This window comes from Perognathus longimembris, chromosome 1 (genome assembly GCF_023159225.1).
Source record: "Perognathus longimembris pacificus isolate PPM17 chromosome 1, ASM2315922v1, whole genome shotgun sequence".
Lineage (NCBI taxonomy): Eukaryota > Metazoa > Chordata > Mammalia > Rodentia > Heteromyidae > Perognathus > Perognathus longimembris.
Genome location: NC_063161.1, coordinates 44962920 through 44979664, shown reverse-complemented (window position 1 = coordinate 44979664; position 16745 = coordinate 44962920). Strand labels below are relative to the sequence as shown.

General features: G+C 42.1%; 1 protein-coding gene across 1 annotated transcript; it reads left to right on the top strand.

Annotated features, from left to right (window-relative positions):
* The first annotated feature begins 1546 nt into the window (after positions 1-1546).
* On the top strand, positions 1547-16373 carry Hsd17b6 (hydroxysteroid 17-beta dehydrogenase 6). Its single transcript, XM_048361344.1, has 5 exons — positions 1547-1693; positions 5708-6036; positions 11650-11908; positions 13072-13235; positions 15897-16373. The coding sequence occupies exons 2-5, from the start codon at positions 5724-5726 to the stop codon at positions 16112-16114; spliced, it is 954 nt and encodes a 317-aa protein (XP_048217301.1). The 5' UTR covers positions 1547-1693; positions 5708-5723; the 3' UTR covers positions 16115-16373.
* The last annotated feature ends 372 nt before the right edge of the window (positions 16374-16745 follow it).

Here is a 16745-nt window from a genome sequence, read left to right as displayed (position 1 = left end):
AGCTTTTGCCCAGCTACCAAGTATTGTTTTAGGAATTTATTCCTCATTAGAACTCTATGTAGGGGCTGGGGATATGGCCTAGAGTGCTAGCCTTGAGCAAAAAGAAGCCAGGGACAGTGCTCAGGCCCTGAGTCCAAGCCCCAGCACTGGCAAAAAAAATTCTACGTAGTAAGTACTAATATTATTCCTACTTTCCAGATGGAGAAATAGCAGAGAATTGAAGTATATTTGACCAAGGTAACTAAGCAAGTGAGAATCATTAAATGGAGAATCAGATAGCTTTATTTCACAGTTTCTCTAACTCCAGAATTCCATGCCATGTCTACAAAAGGTTGTTGGGAAAGTTCATTAACTCAACTAAGGAGTGACTGCAATCCAGTCTGCAGTCCCCAACCAATGTGAAAAAGCTATTTCTTACCAGTGCTTTCTGGCATTGATGCCTTTATTTCAACTGCCACTAGGGGACACTATTGCCATTCTTTTGGTCCCTTGTTGAAGCCTATGTAACCTGACAATCCCATCCTAGATCCTTTCAGAGTAAACATAGCAGCTCTAAGTCTCTCAAGTTCTTTGCACACTTTCCCCCTTCTTCATGGACTTCCTTTCCAGTTCAATTTCTGGATATTTTTAGTATTTAAAAGAATGGTTTTAGGCAGGGAATGTGGCTTAATGGTAGTGTGCTTGCCTAGCATTCATGAGGCCCTGGGTTGGATTCCTTGGTACTGCATAAATATAAAATAGAAAAAGAAAGAAAGAGAAAGAAAGAAAAAGAAGAAGAAAGAAAGAAAGAAAGAAAGAAAGAAAGAAAGAAAGAAAGAAAGAAGAAGATTGATTTACTGTATAGGTATGGTTCATTCAACATTTTTTTTTTGCCAGTCTTGGGGCTTGAACTCAGGATCTGAGCACTGTCCCTGGCTTCTTTTTGCTCAAGGCTAGCACTCTACCACTTGAGCTATAGCACCACTTGAGGCCTTTTCTGTTTATGTGGTGCTGAGGAATCGAACCCAGGGCTTCATGTATGCTAGGCAAGCTCTCTACGACATTCCCAGCTCCATTTATCTATCTATCTATCTGTCTATCTATCTATCTATCTATCTATCTATCTATCTATCTATCTATCAAGGGGTCTTGCTGTGTTTCCCAGGGTGGGTCAAACTTGCAATCTTCAGCCCCTGACTACTCCCCCAAGTTGCTGGAATTACAGGTGTGGTCCACCATTCCTGGCTAGTCTTCCTGTCTGTCACTGGTTCATTTATTCTACAAATAGGTAAGGAGCCTATGCATAACAGATAATCACTTCAACTACATTGTTGTTAGTGTGGTCTAGGATTATTGTTAGTTTGATAGTTCAGCAGGTACAGAAAATATCCTATTCCATTATAGATAATCACCTCAACTAGAGAACTAGTGCCTAGAGAACTAATAACCATTACTGCTGGGTGTGTCTAGGAGGGTGTTTCCAGATGGTGTAGGTTGACTGAATGGGGGAAGAGCCAACACCCTCCTGTGGCAGGGTATCATCCAATCAGCTAAGGGATCCACAGAGTCCAGAAAGGTCAGACGGAAGTTGATTAGCTCTTTTGGAGCTGAAACACTTTTTCCTACCTTGAATATTCCAAACTGAAGGCTCTTGGACTTTGAGATTCCAGGACTTATATCTGTGGCCTCCTGGGTTCTCTAGTGTCTGGGCCTTAGAGTGAGTGAGAGTCATACCATCAGATTCTTGGTCCTGAGGCCTTGGTCTTGAGCTGAGCCACGCTACTCGCATCATAGGAGATCACTACTGTGGGATATCTCTCTCAGTTTCTACACTTGTGTGAGTCAATTCTCTAATGAATCTCATCTATCAGTTTTTATTTACCTTATTAGTTTTCTCTGGAAAAGGGGAGAAGAAACAACATAGTTTTAACAACAGGTACAAATAAGTGTAATGCAATGTTTCAGGTGCTTTTTTCTTTTCTTCTTTTTTCAGTGTGCCAGTACTGGGGCTTGAACTTAGAGCCCTCAGCTTTTTCTCTCAAGACTGACACTTTACTACTTATGCCATAGCTCCACTTCCAGTATTTTGGTAGTTAATTGGAGATAAAAGTCTCCCAAGGGCTGGTAATGTGGCATAGTGGTCGAGTGCTTGTCTCAGAGACAGAACCCAGGCCCTGAGTCTAACTCCCAGGACTGGCCAAAAAGAAAAAAAAACAACAAAACACAGTCTCACAAATGTTCCTGCCTGGGCTGGCTTCTAACCTCAATCCTCAAATCTCAGACTTTTGAGTAGCTAAGATTACAAGAATGAACTGCTAGCATCTGACAGGAAATTTAATTAAAAAAAATTTTAAGTTGTAAACTAACCTACCTGTTAACTAATATAGATTAAAATAGTAATAGAATAGGATATTTTCTGTACCTGCTGAACTATCAAACTAACAATAATCCTAGGCCACACTAACGACAAAAAGTGGATACTGTTTGAGATTGAGCAGACAGTAATCCAGCAGCTGTTTTTGTAGCAGTGCTTCATAGATTGTGAAGGCCGTGGTCCAAGTTCATGGGCTGACAGTCTTTTCTGAGTTACACATGATACTTACCATATGTAAGGACCATTAAAAAAAATAACTTTAGTTATTTAGCTTTAGTTATTTGTATAGGGTAGACACAAAAGACATCATTTTGACTTTTATGAGTCTGGAGCTCCTGGAATGCCTGGTCTCTTCTCATTTAAAGAGACCACTCTTTTCCCTTTTAATTATCCACATATGACTTTTATGACTACTCCCACTCCCCAATTAAACTCCCAAGTAGCTAAGATGATAGGCACAACTCTCTGGTGACTGGTTTTCTACCAGATTTTGTGTGTGTGTGTGTGTGTGTGTGTGTGTGTGCACACGTGTGCATGTGCATGTGCATATGCACACTGGGGTGGAGGGAATCTTCCTTACAGCTTTTTTGTTTATTGCTGGAATTCTATACCACAGTTCCAGGTTTTTGCTGGTTAACAGGAAATAAGATACTCTTGGATTTGTCTGCACTGGTTGGCTTTGAACCCCTGTCTACAGATCTCACCCTCATGAGTGTTAGGAAAATGGAGGAGAATGGAAAAGGAATAGGTGGGACTGGATCATCAACAGTCTAGGACTGTTTATTGCCAGCAAGGGGCACAGACCTTCCTGTGGGTTTGGAGCTGTGCAAGGAACTGAATTTGGGGATGGGTTCATATGGGTCTTAACAAGGAAGCAGAAAATAAAAGAATAGGCTATGATCTCTTGGGGGCCAAGGCCGTTATCTTGGGCCAGGCTCAGAGTGGAACGCTTTGCCTAGAATGGTGGGGGCTTTCAGCTAAGCCAAAGTTGGGTGACCTGCCTGCAGAAAGCACTCCAGTGCATACGTGGTGCTTTGTTTGACCTGGAGGAATTAGGCAGGAGTCAATTCTTCAATGAGTAGATAAGATTACAGGTGTAAGCCACAGATACCTGGCCCTACCAGAGCCAGCCTGGTCAGCAAAGTCTGTGAGACTCTTATCCCCAGTTAACCAGCAAAAAGTTGGAAGTAGAGCTGTGGGTCAAGTGATAGAGAGCCAGCTTGAGTGAAAAAGCTAAGGGACAGTACTCAGACCTTGAGTTCAAGTCCCAATACTAGATCAAAAACAAAACAAAACAAAAAACTTTATATACTCTTTGGAGCTTTCTCCCCAAATTGTTTAAAATAAAGGATAGTAAGTTTTAAGTCAAAATGTGACATCAAGTCTTCTTCTTTCACAAAATTAAGATTTATTTAAAGATATGGAGGAACTCTCTCCTCTCCCTCCTTCTATCCCCTATTCTCCCTCCCCTCCTTTCTCCTCTCTATTCCCATCCTGTCCTCTCTCTCTCCCCTTCCTGCCACATATCTCTTGAGCAAAGCCTCTAGTTTCACAAGTTTAAGATTTTGTGTTGGTTAATTGGAGAGTCTCAATGATTTATCTGGCTGGCTAGCTCTGAACTTTGATACTTAGATCTCATTAGGATTATACATATGAACAACCAGTTCTCAGTTTTCTCATCTATCTATCTATCTATCTATCTATCTATCTATCTATCTATCTATCTATCTATACCTATCTAAAATTATTGTCATTTGTGGGCACTGTCCTGAGCTCTTTTGCTCAAGGCTCATGCTCTTCCACTTTGAGCCACAGCTCCACTTCTGTTTTTTTTAGTGGTTAATTGAGGATAAGAGTTTCACAGGGACTTTTCTGCTTAGACTGGCTTTGAACTGTGATTCTTAGATCTTAGCCTCCTGAGTAGCTAGGATTACAGGCGTGAGACACTGCTGCCTGGCTTTCTCTCCAATTTTTAAATTTAGGTGCTCATAGCTATGAAGTTTACTATTCAAGTTGCTTTTATAGTATCCATAAGTTCTCTTGGTTAGGAAAATGAAGGAGAATGGAAAAGGAATAGGCCAGACTCACTCCTCAACAGCAAGGAGCACAGACAGACCTTCCCATGGGATTGGAGGTTGTGCCAACGACTGGATTTTTTTTTTTTTTTGGCCAGTCCTGGGGCTTGGACTCAGGGCCTGAGCACTGTCCCTGGCTCCTTTTTGTTCAAGGCTAGTACTCTGCCACTTGAGCCACAGCACCACTTCTGGCTATTTTCTGTATATGTGGTGCTGGGGAATTGAACCCAGGGCACTCTTGCCACTAGGCCATATCCCCAGCCCCCAAGGACTGGATTTTGGGGTGGGCTTATATAGGGTTTAACAAGGGAGAAGAAAATAGAAAATGGGTTATGGTCTCTTGGGGGGCCCAGGGTGATGTCCTTGGCCAGGCGCAGATTGGAATAACCTGCCTGCAGACAGCCATGTGGTCAAGTCTGTTTGTGTGCACCTGCTAGGCAAGCACTCTACTGCTAAGCCACGTTCCCAGCTCCTAAATATAGGAATTTATTTCAATTCTCCCTCTCTCTCTCTTTCTGTCCCTTTCTCTCTCCCTCCCTCCCTTCCTCTCTTTCTTTCTTTTTTGTGCTGTTTCTAGGGCTTGAGCTCTGGGCCTGGGTGCTCTCCTCGAGCTTCTTTTGTACAAGACTAGCACTTTACCACTTGAACCACAGATCCACTTCTCAATTTTTTTCTGATTAGTTTATTGGAGATAAGAGTCTTAGAGACATTTCTGCTTTGAACCGTGATCCTCAGATCTGAGCCTCCTGAGTAGCTAGGCATGAGCCCCTTCCTTCCTTCCTCCCTCCTTCCTTTCCTTCCTCTTTCCCTCCTCCCTCTCCCTCTTTAAATTTTTTTTTTTTTTTTGGCCAGTCCTGGGCCTTGGACTCAGGGCCTGAGCACTGTCCCTGGCTTCTTCCCGCTCAAGGCTAGCACTCTGCCACTTGAGCCACAGCGCCCCTTCTGGCCGTTTTCTGTATATGTGGTGCTGGGGAATCGAACCTAGGGCCTCGTGTATCCGAGGCAGGCAGTCTTGCCACTAGGCTATATCCCCAGCCCTCCCTCTTTAAATTTTTTTTAAAATTGTGATACTAGGGAATGACCCAGGGTCTCCTGAATGTTAGGCAAGAGAGCCACTGAGTTATATCCCTAGCCATTTAAAACATTTTTATTTTGAGGCACATTTCCCTAAATTGCTCAGGCTAGTTTCAGATTTTTGTCTTCCTCCTTCAGGCTTTGAGTAGTTAGAATTACAAATGGGCACTACCACACCCAGTGAAAGCTGTCTTCTTTCTATTGAAGGATAAAACCTGGCCATGTGGCTCTACCTGGTGGCCCTTGTGGGCCTTCACTACCTGCTGCGCTGGTACCGAGAGAGGCAGGTGGTGAGCCACCTCCAGGACAAGTATGTCTTCATCACAGGCTGTGACTCGGGCTTCGGGAACCTGCTGGCCAGACAGCTGGACATGCGAGGCTTGAGGGTGCTGGCTGCGTGTCTGACAGAGAAGGGGGCTGAGCAGCTGAGGAACAAGACGTCAGAAAGGCTGGAGACCGTGATCCTGGATGTCACCAAGGCAGAGAGTGTGGCTGCAGCCACCCAGTGGGTGAAGGAGCGCGTGGGGGACAGAGGTATAAAAAAAGATTTTCTCCTTTTATTTAGGCAGGGAGATACAAATGATTAGAATTAGAGGTATGGCTCAGCTGTCCATTGCTTATCTTGCAAGCTCAAAGTCCCTTGTTTAAACCTCAGTTTAACAGAGTTTAAAAGGTTGGTTTTATCTTTTTTTTTTTTTTTGCCAGTCCTGGGGCTTGCCACTGGGCACTTTGCCACTAGGCCATATTGACTTTATCATTTGAAGGGATGTCATGATGCATTACAATGTTTCATTTCCTTAACGATGCTTTCATGCAAAAATGACATCCATACATTTGAGGTTATCATCTGTTAAGTTGGGATCTTGCTAAACTTTTGCTCTGGCTAGCCTTATACCATGTTGGTCCTGGATCCTCTTTCTGAATGGCTGGGACTATAAATGGCCACTGCCATGCTGGGCTTTAGATACAATTCTTTTCTTTTTGTTGTTGTTTTGTTCATGGGGCTTGAATTCAAGGTCCAGGCACAGTCCTAGAACTCTTCTTCGTTCAAGGGTAGCACTCTATCACTTTGAGCCACATCTCCACCTCTGGTTTTCTGGTAGTTAAGTGGAGATTAGAAACTCACAGTCTTTCCTGCCTGGGCTGGCTTGAGCCATGATCTTCAAATCTCAGCCTCTGGAGTAGCTAGGAGAACAGGCATGAGCCACCAGCACCAGCACCTGGCTAAACACTGACTTTTTTTTTTTTTTTTTTTTGGTGCCAGTCCTGGGGCTTGAACTCAGGGCCTAGGCACTGGCTCTGAGCTTCTTTTGCTCAAGGCTAGCACTCTACCACTTGAGCCACAGCACCATTTCCAGCTTTTTCTACTTATGTGGTACTGAGGGATTGAACCCAGGATTTCATGCATGCTAAGCAAGCATGCTACCACTAAGCCACATTCCCAGCTCTCCCCACTTTTTAAAATGCCAGTCTTAAGGCTTAAACTCTGGGCCTGGGCACTGTCCCTGAACTCCTTTTGCTCAAGACTAGCCCTCTACCGCGTGAGTCACAGCTCTACTTCCAGCTTTTTCTGTGATTAATTAGAGATAAGAGTCTCCTGAGGCTTCTTGTCTGGGCTGGATTTGAACTGCTATCCTCAGAGCCACCAGTGCCTTGCTAGATATAATTCTTTATGTTTAAAGAGTTTTAAGATGTCCTTAAGAAACTGATTGGTCTTTCCTTGATTGCTATGTAAAATACACACATTTCTTGAATAATCTTTAGTTCTCTTTACAATTTCATTTTATTAATGGCTTAGAGCAGTTTTAGGTTTGTAGAAAACTGAACAGAAAACAGAATTCCTACAAACACCCTCCCCAGTTTTTCCTAGTATTAATGTTTTGCATTGGACATGATGTTTATGACAATTGATGAATCAATATTGATCTGTTCCATTAGGGTTTGGTTTGTGTTGTTTGCTTTGGTTGGGAAAAATGGCATATATCTGCCATTGTAGCATCATGTAGAATATTGTGATTTGCTAAAAATCCCTGTGCTACATATATTTATTATCCTCCTTCCCAACCCTGGGCAAGCTCTATGCTGTGGTCTCCATGGTTCTGCCTTTTTCAGAATGTCATATAATTAGTATAATATTACATCTAGTCTTTGATTAGCTTCATTAATTTAACTACATGCATTTAAGATTCCTCTATTTCTTGATCTATGGCTTGATATATCTTTTCCTTGTTCTATAATATTCCATTGTATATGTGTACTAGTTTGTTTATAACCTGTTAATAAATTCTAGCCCTTGACAATTGTGAATAAAATTTCTTTTTCTTTGCCTTTCTCACTTTTGCAGTGCTGAAGATTAAACCTAGCGTCTGTGTATGCTTGTATGTATGTATGTAGGGTCTTGTGTATGCTAGGTAATTGTTCTACTGCTGAGCTACCCCACAAAACTGGAATAAATTCTCATCTTTTCCCCTTTCTCTCCCTCTTCGCATCCTCTCTTCTGTGCTAGTATTTGAGCTTGAATTCAGGGCTTTTTTACTCAAGGTTTCTAGTGCTCTACCACTTAAGCCACAGCTCCACTTTAGACTTTTTGCTGCTTAATTAAAGATAAGAGTTTCAAAGAGTTTTCTGCCTGCATTGGCTGGCTTTAAATGAGCCTCCTGTGTAGCTAGGATTACAATTCTCAGGTCTCAACCCCCCGAGTAGCTAGGATTGTATGTCTGAGTCACCAGCACCTAGCTTTATCTTCTAAAACAAATTTGTTTTCCCTAGGTATTATTTAACGCCTCTTTGATCCCTTTCTCCTTTTCTATTGGTTTTATGAATCAGTGGATCCCAAGTAATTGGACTTCCTAAATAGTTCTTCACTCCAAGAATTGCAAGGTAGCAACATGATTACTTGGCTTGGCCCACAAGCTTTACTCATTACTTTGAAAAAAAGGAATTGCTTTACATTTGAAAATTGACATTCAAGATTACTTAAAATGATACTTCCTTCAGAGGGTATTCTTGATTTTCCCAGGCAGTCAGGAGTCACAGGAAGTTGTTACATCTGTGCTGTGCATAGCCATTTATTTTCCTGGCTTGCTCTGGTTTTCCCATCTATTACATGGGTGAGCTTCCGGAGGACATGGCCTGTTGACTTCCAGTTTCTGACACATTGTCTGGTTCCCGCTAAGGGCTCAACAAAAGCAGAATGGAGCCCAGCTACCCATATACCATTATGCCTTTGATCCCAGATTGCCTTTTTCTGTCTACTGCAGGGCTTGTACTCTGTCTACCCATTGTCCCTGAACCTCTTTGTGCTTAAGGCTAGTGCTCTACCACTTGAGCTCCAGCACCACTTGCAGTTTTTGAGTGGTTAATTGGATATAAGAGTCTCACGGGGACTTTTCTGCCCTGGATGGCTTCGAACCAGATCTCAGCCTCCTGCTTAGCTAGGATTACAGGTGTGAGCAACCAGCGCCTGGTAGAATTCCCAGCTGTTTTCTTGATTTCTCCCAGATGAGAGAAATCTAGAAATATGCTGCTGCTTTAAGCTTAACAAATCATTTTCCTATTTCCTCTTCAGCAATTCTGCTTTTCTTCCTACTCCTTCTCTAAGTGAACGATGCTACTATCCCTTGCCTTCATACACAAAGATTTGTTACCTCACAGTCATTTTCTAGTTATTTTAAATAAATAAATAAATTCTTTCCTTTTTTGGTTCTGGGGATTGAATGTAGGACATTGCTTTTGTTAGGCAAGTGCTTCACCACCGAGCTACATCCTGGCCCTCCCCTTTCTGTTTTATTTATTATTTTTGGGCCAGTACTGGGCTTAAACTTAGGGCCTGGGTACTGTCCCTTAGCTTTTTCACTGAAGGCTGGTACTCTAGCACTGAAGCCACGGTGCCATTTTTTACTTTTTTGGTAGTTAATAAGAATCATAGACTTTACTGCCTGGGCTGGCTTTGAACTGTGATCCTCAGATCTCAGCCTCCTGGGTAGCTAGGATTACAGAGGTGAGCTACTAGCTCGAGGCTCACACTTAATTTTTTTTTTTTTTTTTTGCCAGTCCTGGGGCTTGGACTCAAGGTCTGAGCACTGTCCCTGGCTTCTTTTTGCTCAAGGCTAGCACTCTGCCACTTGAGCCACAGCGCCACTTCTGGCCATTTTCTGTATATGTGGTGCTGGGGAATCGAACCCAGGGCCTCATGTATATGAGGCAGGCACTCTTGCCACTAGGCCATATCCCCAGCCCCCCTCTCCTAGTTTATGGAATTTAAAATATTACCAGAGGACAATCAGCACAGTACCTGGCACAGAACAGGTATTCAAAAGATGTTTACTTTTTCATTTTTTTGCCTTTTTTTTTTTTTTTGCCAGTCCTGGGCCTTGGACTTGGGGCTGAGCACTGTCCCTGGCTTCTTTTTGCTCAAGGCTAGCACTCTGCCACTTGAGCCACAGCGCCACTTCTGGCCGTTTTCTGTATATGTGGTGCTGGGGAATCAAACCCAGGGCCTCATGTATACGAGGCAAGCTCTCTTGCCACTAGGCCATATCCCCAGCCCCCACACTTAATTTTTGATGCTCTGTTTTCTGCAACTATTTTTACTATTGAAAATATTATATGCCATGTTTATTTTCTTAGTGGGTTTTTCAGAAATGTTAACTGCTTATTTAACTTATCAACTTATTGACATCTTTCTCCAAGGCCCTTGGAATGTTCAAATACCAGTTTAATGAAGAAAGTATGTTTTCTTTTTGGAAGTATCAGAGTTTGAATTCAGGGTCATGTGCATGCTCAGCTTATTTGCTCAGCTGGTGCTCTTCTACTTGAGTCGTAGCTTCATCCCTGATTTTTGTTGGTTAATTGGAGATGGAGTGTAGCACACTTTTCTGCCCAGGCTGGCCTTGAACTGCAATCCTCCATATCTCAGCCTTCTGAGGAGCTAGGATTCTAAGTATGAGCCACTGGAGCCCCGATGAGAGTGTCTTTTATCACATTCCATAACTTAAGAGACTCCTAGATTTTGTTTCTTCTTTTCCTTTTCTCCTTTTCCCCTTCTTTCCCCTTCCCTTTCTTTTGAGGATGTGTGTGTGTGTGTGTATATATTATATATATATATATAATATATATACACACATATATATGTTGAATTCCAATTTCACCTTGGTTGGCAAGTTCTATCAGATCAAAAGCCAGCAATCAGCTATGCAGAAATCAGAAATGGAAGATCAGTAGAAGTTCAAGACAAGCCTTGTAAAAGAGTTGGTGAGATACTATTTTATAAAACAAGCTGATTTCAATAACACATGAGCATAGAATCCCAGTTATGGACAAGTAGAGGGAAAGATAAGAAGGTCTTGGGGGGCTGGGGATATGGCCTAGTGGCAAGAGTGCTTGCCTCGTATACATGAGGCCCTGGGTTCAATTCCCCAGCACCACATATACAGAAAATGGCCAGAAGGGGCGCTGTGGCTCAAGTGGCTAGCCTTGAGCAAAAAGAAGCCAGGGACAGTGCTCAGGCCCTGAGTTCAAGCCCCAGGACTGTCAAAAAAAAAAAAAAAAAAGGTCTTGATTAATGAACAGCCCTAGACAAGGTGTGAGACCCTATCTGAAAAATAAACTAAACAAAAAGGGCAGGGACATGACTCAAGGGGAATAGCACTTGTCCAGCAAGTGCCTGGTCCTAAGTTCAAAGCATAGTAGTACCACTCAAAAAAAGAAAAGAAGATCTAGTATTTAGTTTTTTATTTAACGTGTGTGTGTGTGTGTGTGTGTGTGTGTGTGTGTGTGTGTGTTGTGTCAGTACAGGACTTGAATTTAGGGCCTGGGCGGTGTCCCTTAGTTTTTACCCAAGTTCTAGCACTCACTTGAGCCACATCTCCACTTCTGGTTAATTTTTTTCTGGTTAATTGGAGATAAGAATCCTAAAGTCTTTCCCACCTGGGCTGGCTTTGAATCATGATCTTCAATTCCCAGCCTTCTGAGTAGTACCAAGTTCATTTGGCTTTGTTGTTGTTAACTCATAGACACATTTAAATATATTAAATTTTTTCTTCTCTCTCTACCATCTATAGTTGTTATTATCAGGAAGACAGGTCATGTAAACAGTTGTCATTTTTGTCTGAAACACAAGTTGTGATCTGAGTTTTATTATTTTAGGGCTTTGGGGCTTGGTCAACAATGCAGGCATTTACCGGCCAATGGCCTTCTTTGAATGGCAGAAGTTTGATGATGGTATGAACATCCTCAACGTGAACCTCCTTGGCTTGGTCCAGGTGACCTTGAGCATGCTGCCCTTGATAAGGAGAGCAAAGGGGAGAATTGTCAATGTCTCTAGTGTGATGGGAAGACTTGCTATATATGGAGGATTCTACTCTATGTCCAAGTTTGGAGTTGAAGCGTTTTCAGATACACTAAGGTAAGGAAAATAAACAACAACTATCATTATTATTATTATTATTTGGTGTCATTACTGAGGCTTGAACTCAGAGCGTGGGCACTGTCCCTTAGCTTTTCTCTAAAGGCTGGTGCTCTACCACTTGAGCCACACCTCTATTTCGGGCTTTTTGGTGTTTAATTGGAGGTAAGTATCTCATGGATTCCCTGCCTGGGCTGGCTTCAAACCTCAGTCATCAGATCTGCCTCCTGAATAGCTGAGATTACAGGTATGAGCCACCAGTACCCAGCTAATTCCTCCCCTTTCTTCACAAGAAGATTTGGCCTTTATCCTTCCAGGCTCAGCTTGGAATGTCTTCTCTTTACTGAAGCTTGATTCTCTTAAAAAATCTATTTGCACTTCCCCTCTACTTCCATAACTCCTTCAATGCTCCTTCTCTTCCTCTTCCTCCTCCTTGTCTTCCCTTCTTCCTCTTCTTTCTACCTTGTGCTGGAGTCAAACCCAGCTATACATGCTTCTATAATTCTTTTGTTATATTGAGCATAGTTATTGAGTTTTTCCTCCTGTGAGCTTTTGAGGTGAGGGACTGATTGGAGATTGTGTATATCCTTGTTGTAATAAATGTTGATTTTCATTATTATTATTATTTGTCTTCTTTATACCTCCAGTATCTAGCACTCTGGATACTTAACTCTTCATTTAAAGAGTAGGTATCTGCTGGTAGGTATCATTGGTGCCTCACACCTGTAATCCTCGCTGCTTAGGAGGCTGAGATATAAGGATCCGGGTTTGAAGCTAGCCCAAGGCAGAAAAGGCTGAGAGACTCTTATCTCCGGCTAACCAGCAAAAAGCTCAAAGTGGAAGTGTGGCTCAAGTGGTAGAATGTCATCCTTGACTGACAAAACCTAGTGAGAGTGTGAGACCCTATTTTAAGCTTCTGTATTAGCGCGTGCACACACACACACTCAAATGGTTACAGTGGTTTAGTGTTCGGTACACTCATATTTCAATTGTTGGCTCTAAGCATATTTACCTTTTTTTCTTTCTATTTCTTTATTCTTGAAATTTTTCAGTAAATGTGTCTTTATAATATTTTTACTATGTTTTGTGTTTTCCTCCCTGGGAACAGTGAAATAGTGATGCCTTTTAGTCCAAAGGATCTAACTTGTGGAGTTTCATTTCAGGCGTGAACTTCAAGGTTTTGGAGTAAAAGTCAGCATAATTACACCTGGTAGCTTCCAAACAGAAATAACCAATGTGAAGTCATCTCTGGAGAGAATGAAGCAAGTCTGGGAAGAAACTCCTATGCATATTAAGGAGTCCTATGGAGAGCAATCCTTTGACTTCTGTAAGCTGTTTTCTTTTGACAGAGATAATGGGTAGTGTTGTATAAGAAAGGAAAAGATAAGTACTGGAGACTTAGCCTACATTGTAGAGCACTTGGCTACCAAGTATGAAGTCCTGACTTCAAACCCCAGTATCACCAAAAAAATTCTCTGTGTATGTACGTGCATGAGTGTGTGTGCAGATGTATATGAAAGAGAAATTAGTGGAAAATTCACTGCTAGATCCTCTGCAAACTGTTCCATAACCAAAGTTCTCCTCAAAAGGCGAGGTTAAGAAGATCTCAAGAACTAGGAATGTGGCTCAGTGGTAGAGTGTTTGCCTAGCATGCATGAAGCCTGGTTTCAATTCCTCAGTACCACATAAACAGAAAAAGCCGGAAGTGGTACTGTGGCTCAAGTGATAGAGTGCTAGCCTTGAGCAAAAGAAGCACAGGGACAGTGTCTAGGCCCTGAGTTCAAGCCCTAGGACTGGCAAAAGTAAAAATAAGAAAATCTCAATGCTGAGTGCCTGTGGCTCTCAGGAAGCTGAGATCTTAGGCGTTTGGTTCAAAGTCCAGCTTCAGCAGGAAAGTCTATGAGATTCTCATCACTAATGAATCACCAAAAGGCTGACAATGGAGCAGTGGCTCAAGCTGTAGAGTGCTAGCCTTGAGCACAAAAGCTTAGGGACATCTCCAGGCCCTGAGTTTCAAGCTCCAGGAGTAGCATTAAGAAAAAAAAAAAAAAAAAAAAAAGAAGAAGAAGGAAGGAAAGAAAGAAAAGAAAAAAAAAGAAAAGAAGGTGTCAGTTGAGGAGGGGGCCATAGACAATCTGCCCTGTGGATTGGACACTAAGCTCTAGGTGGTGTTCCATGTGCAGAGGCATAGAACTTTGATGATAAGGCTGCTATGAGTTGTTTGCTGGACTAAAGTGCAGTCTTCAGTGTGGGCTATTCTTTTGGTAACAAAGAACTTGACTATAGACTGTTTCTTATTGTGGAAGAAGGGAAGGCATAAGTTGGTGAAGGCCAGCTTTCGAGGGTCCTACTGGGCATGGTTGGGCAGGTGGTATTGGTCACAGAAGCCTCATAGATACTGGATCACTCAGTTTCATGAAATAATATCATTGAGGACATAAAAGAATGAGAACTGGTGCCAATGTTTTATTTCTATAACCTCAGCTACTCAGGAGGCTGGGATCTGAGTATTATGGTTTGAAGCCAGCCAGCCAGGAAAGTTCTTAAGACTGTCCATCTCTAACCACCAAAAAAAACTGGAAGTGGAGTTATGGCTCAGTTGATAAGAGTGCCAGCCTTAAGTGAAAAAGCTAAAGGATGTCTCTCAGTTCCTGAGTTCAAACTCTAGTATAGGCACAAAAAAAGAAAAAAAAGAAAAAAAAAAGAAAGTGGATTAGTGATTCCTTGGGTAGGATTTGTGGGGGAGAAAAGAGAGTGACTGCTAATGGTTTAGGGGGCTGGGAGGGAAGGGAGGGGCATGTGCCAGTCCTGCGGCTTGAACTCAGAAACTAGGCTCTGTTTCTGGGCATTTTTGTTTATGGCTGAAATTCTACCACATGAGGCACAGTTCCACATCTTGCTTTTTTGGTGCTTAGTTGGAGATAAACGTCTCATGGGCTTTTCCTGCCCAGGTTGGCTTTGAACTCTCAGCCTCAGTTTACAGAGATAAGCCATCAGCACCTAGTCTGCATTTCTGTTTGTTGTTGTTGTTGTTTTGGTGGTTAGAGATAAAAGTCTCTTGGGCTTTCCGGTCCAGTTGGCTTTCAACCTTGATCCTCTTCTGTCAGCCTTTTTTTTTTTTTTTTTTTTCAGTCTTGGAGCTTGGGACTCACGGCCTGAGCACTGTCCCTGGCTTCTTTTTGCTCAAGGCTAGCACTCTACCTTTTATGCCACAGTGTCACTTCTGGCCTTTTCTGTTTCTGTGGTGCTGAGAAATCAACCCAGGGCTTCATACATGCTGGACAGGCACTCTACCTCTAAGCCACATTCCCAGCCCAAATCTCAGCCTTTTGAGTAGTTAGGATTATAGGTGTGAGCCACTGGTGCCTAGCTTACAAGTGTTAGTGTATGTTTGCAGTGCTGAAGATTAAACCAAGGGGCTTCCTAATGCTAGGCAAGTGCTTTGCCATAGAACTACATTCCCATGCCACAGGGTTTATTTTGAGGTTGATGAAAATGTTCTTTTCTTTCTTTATTTCTATGTGTGTGTGCCCGCACACATGCCAGTAATGGGGCTTGAACACAAGGCCTCATGCTCTCATGTGGCTTTTTTTTCCCTTCAAAGATGGAATTCTATCACTTGAGTCATACTTACACTTTTGCCTTTTTTGCTGGTTAATTGGAGATGAAAGTCTCAAAGACTTTTCTGCCCAGGCTGGCTTCAGAAATCTTCAGATCTTAGCCTCTTAGTTGGTTGATAAAAAATTTCTAAACTTAGATTATGGTGATAGTTGCCCAATTCTGACTACTATTCATTTTTGTATGAAAGACATTGGTTTAAGTTGATTGAATTTTAGTATGTATGAATTATATTTCAATAAAAATATATACAAAAATTCCAATGGAAAAGATCAATTCATATACCTATGTTGTTTTTCAAACATACTTTAATGTTTTCTGGTGATGGAATTGAGGTTTTTTTTGACATTGTTATCCTTCTTGCACACAGATTTCAAGTTGGTTAAGAAAGGACTTTTAAAATGTAGCTCAGACCTGCACCTGGTCACTGACTGCATGGAGCACGCTGTGACTTCGGCACACCCCCGTACTCGATATTTGGCTGGCTGGGATGCTTATTTTGTATTCATCCCACTCTCTTACTTACCTACATCAGTGTCAGACTACATACTGACTATATCCAAGCCCAAACCAGCTGAGGCAACCTAAAAACCAACAACAGCAGCCTGATTCAGTTGTTCTTGGAATGGATGAAGAATAAATCAGAAACTTGTTGCTAGTGTCTCAGCAATCAAGTATTTGTGGCATAACTGATTTCTTGCCTAAAATCATTTAGCTGGCATCATGTTTGAGTTCTAGATAGCCATAGTTTGCTACATTTAGGTGATGGATCACTATTATTTTACCCAAGTTTAAAATGAGAATGTTTCCAACATGGACTATTCTTTCTATTAAACAGTTACATGAACCAATCCAATCTGTTTGCTGTCTTTTTTTTTTTTTATGGGGCCCCCTTAACAAAAGGGGTTTGAACATAGGGCTTCACACTTACTCAGTTTGCTGGCTCCTGGCTTATTCGCCTTTGCATGGGCCATGCCTTGAGCATAACTTCCTACTAATTATTTTGGAGATGTAGTTTTGTAGACTGTTCTACCCAGGCTGGCTTTGAGTCACTACTCTCTGGATCTCAGTTGTTAGGGTTAAAGGTTAGCAACTAACACGTGACTTAATGATGTCATTTCTCTATGTACATGGAGAATGCTGTGCTGTGCCCTTACTCAGAGACTTCTGAGAATCATGTGGGACTGTTTATCTTTCTTTGAAATGGATTGACTACAGA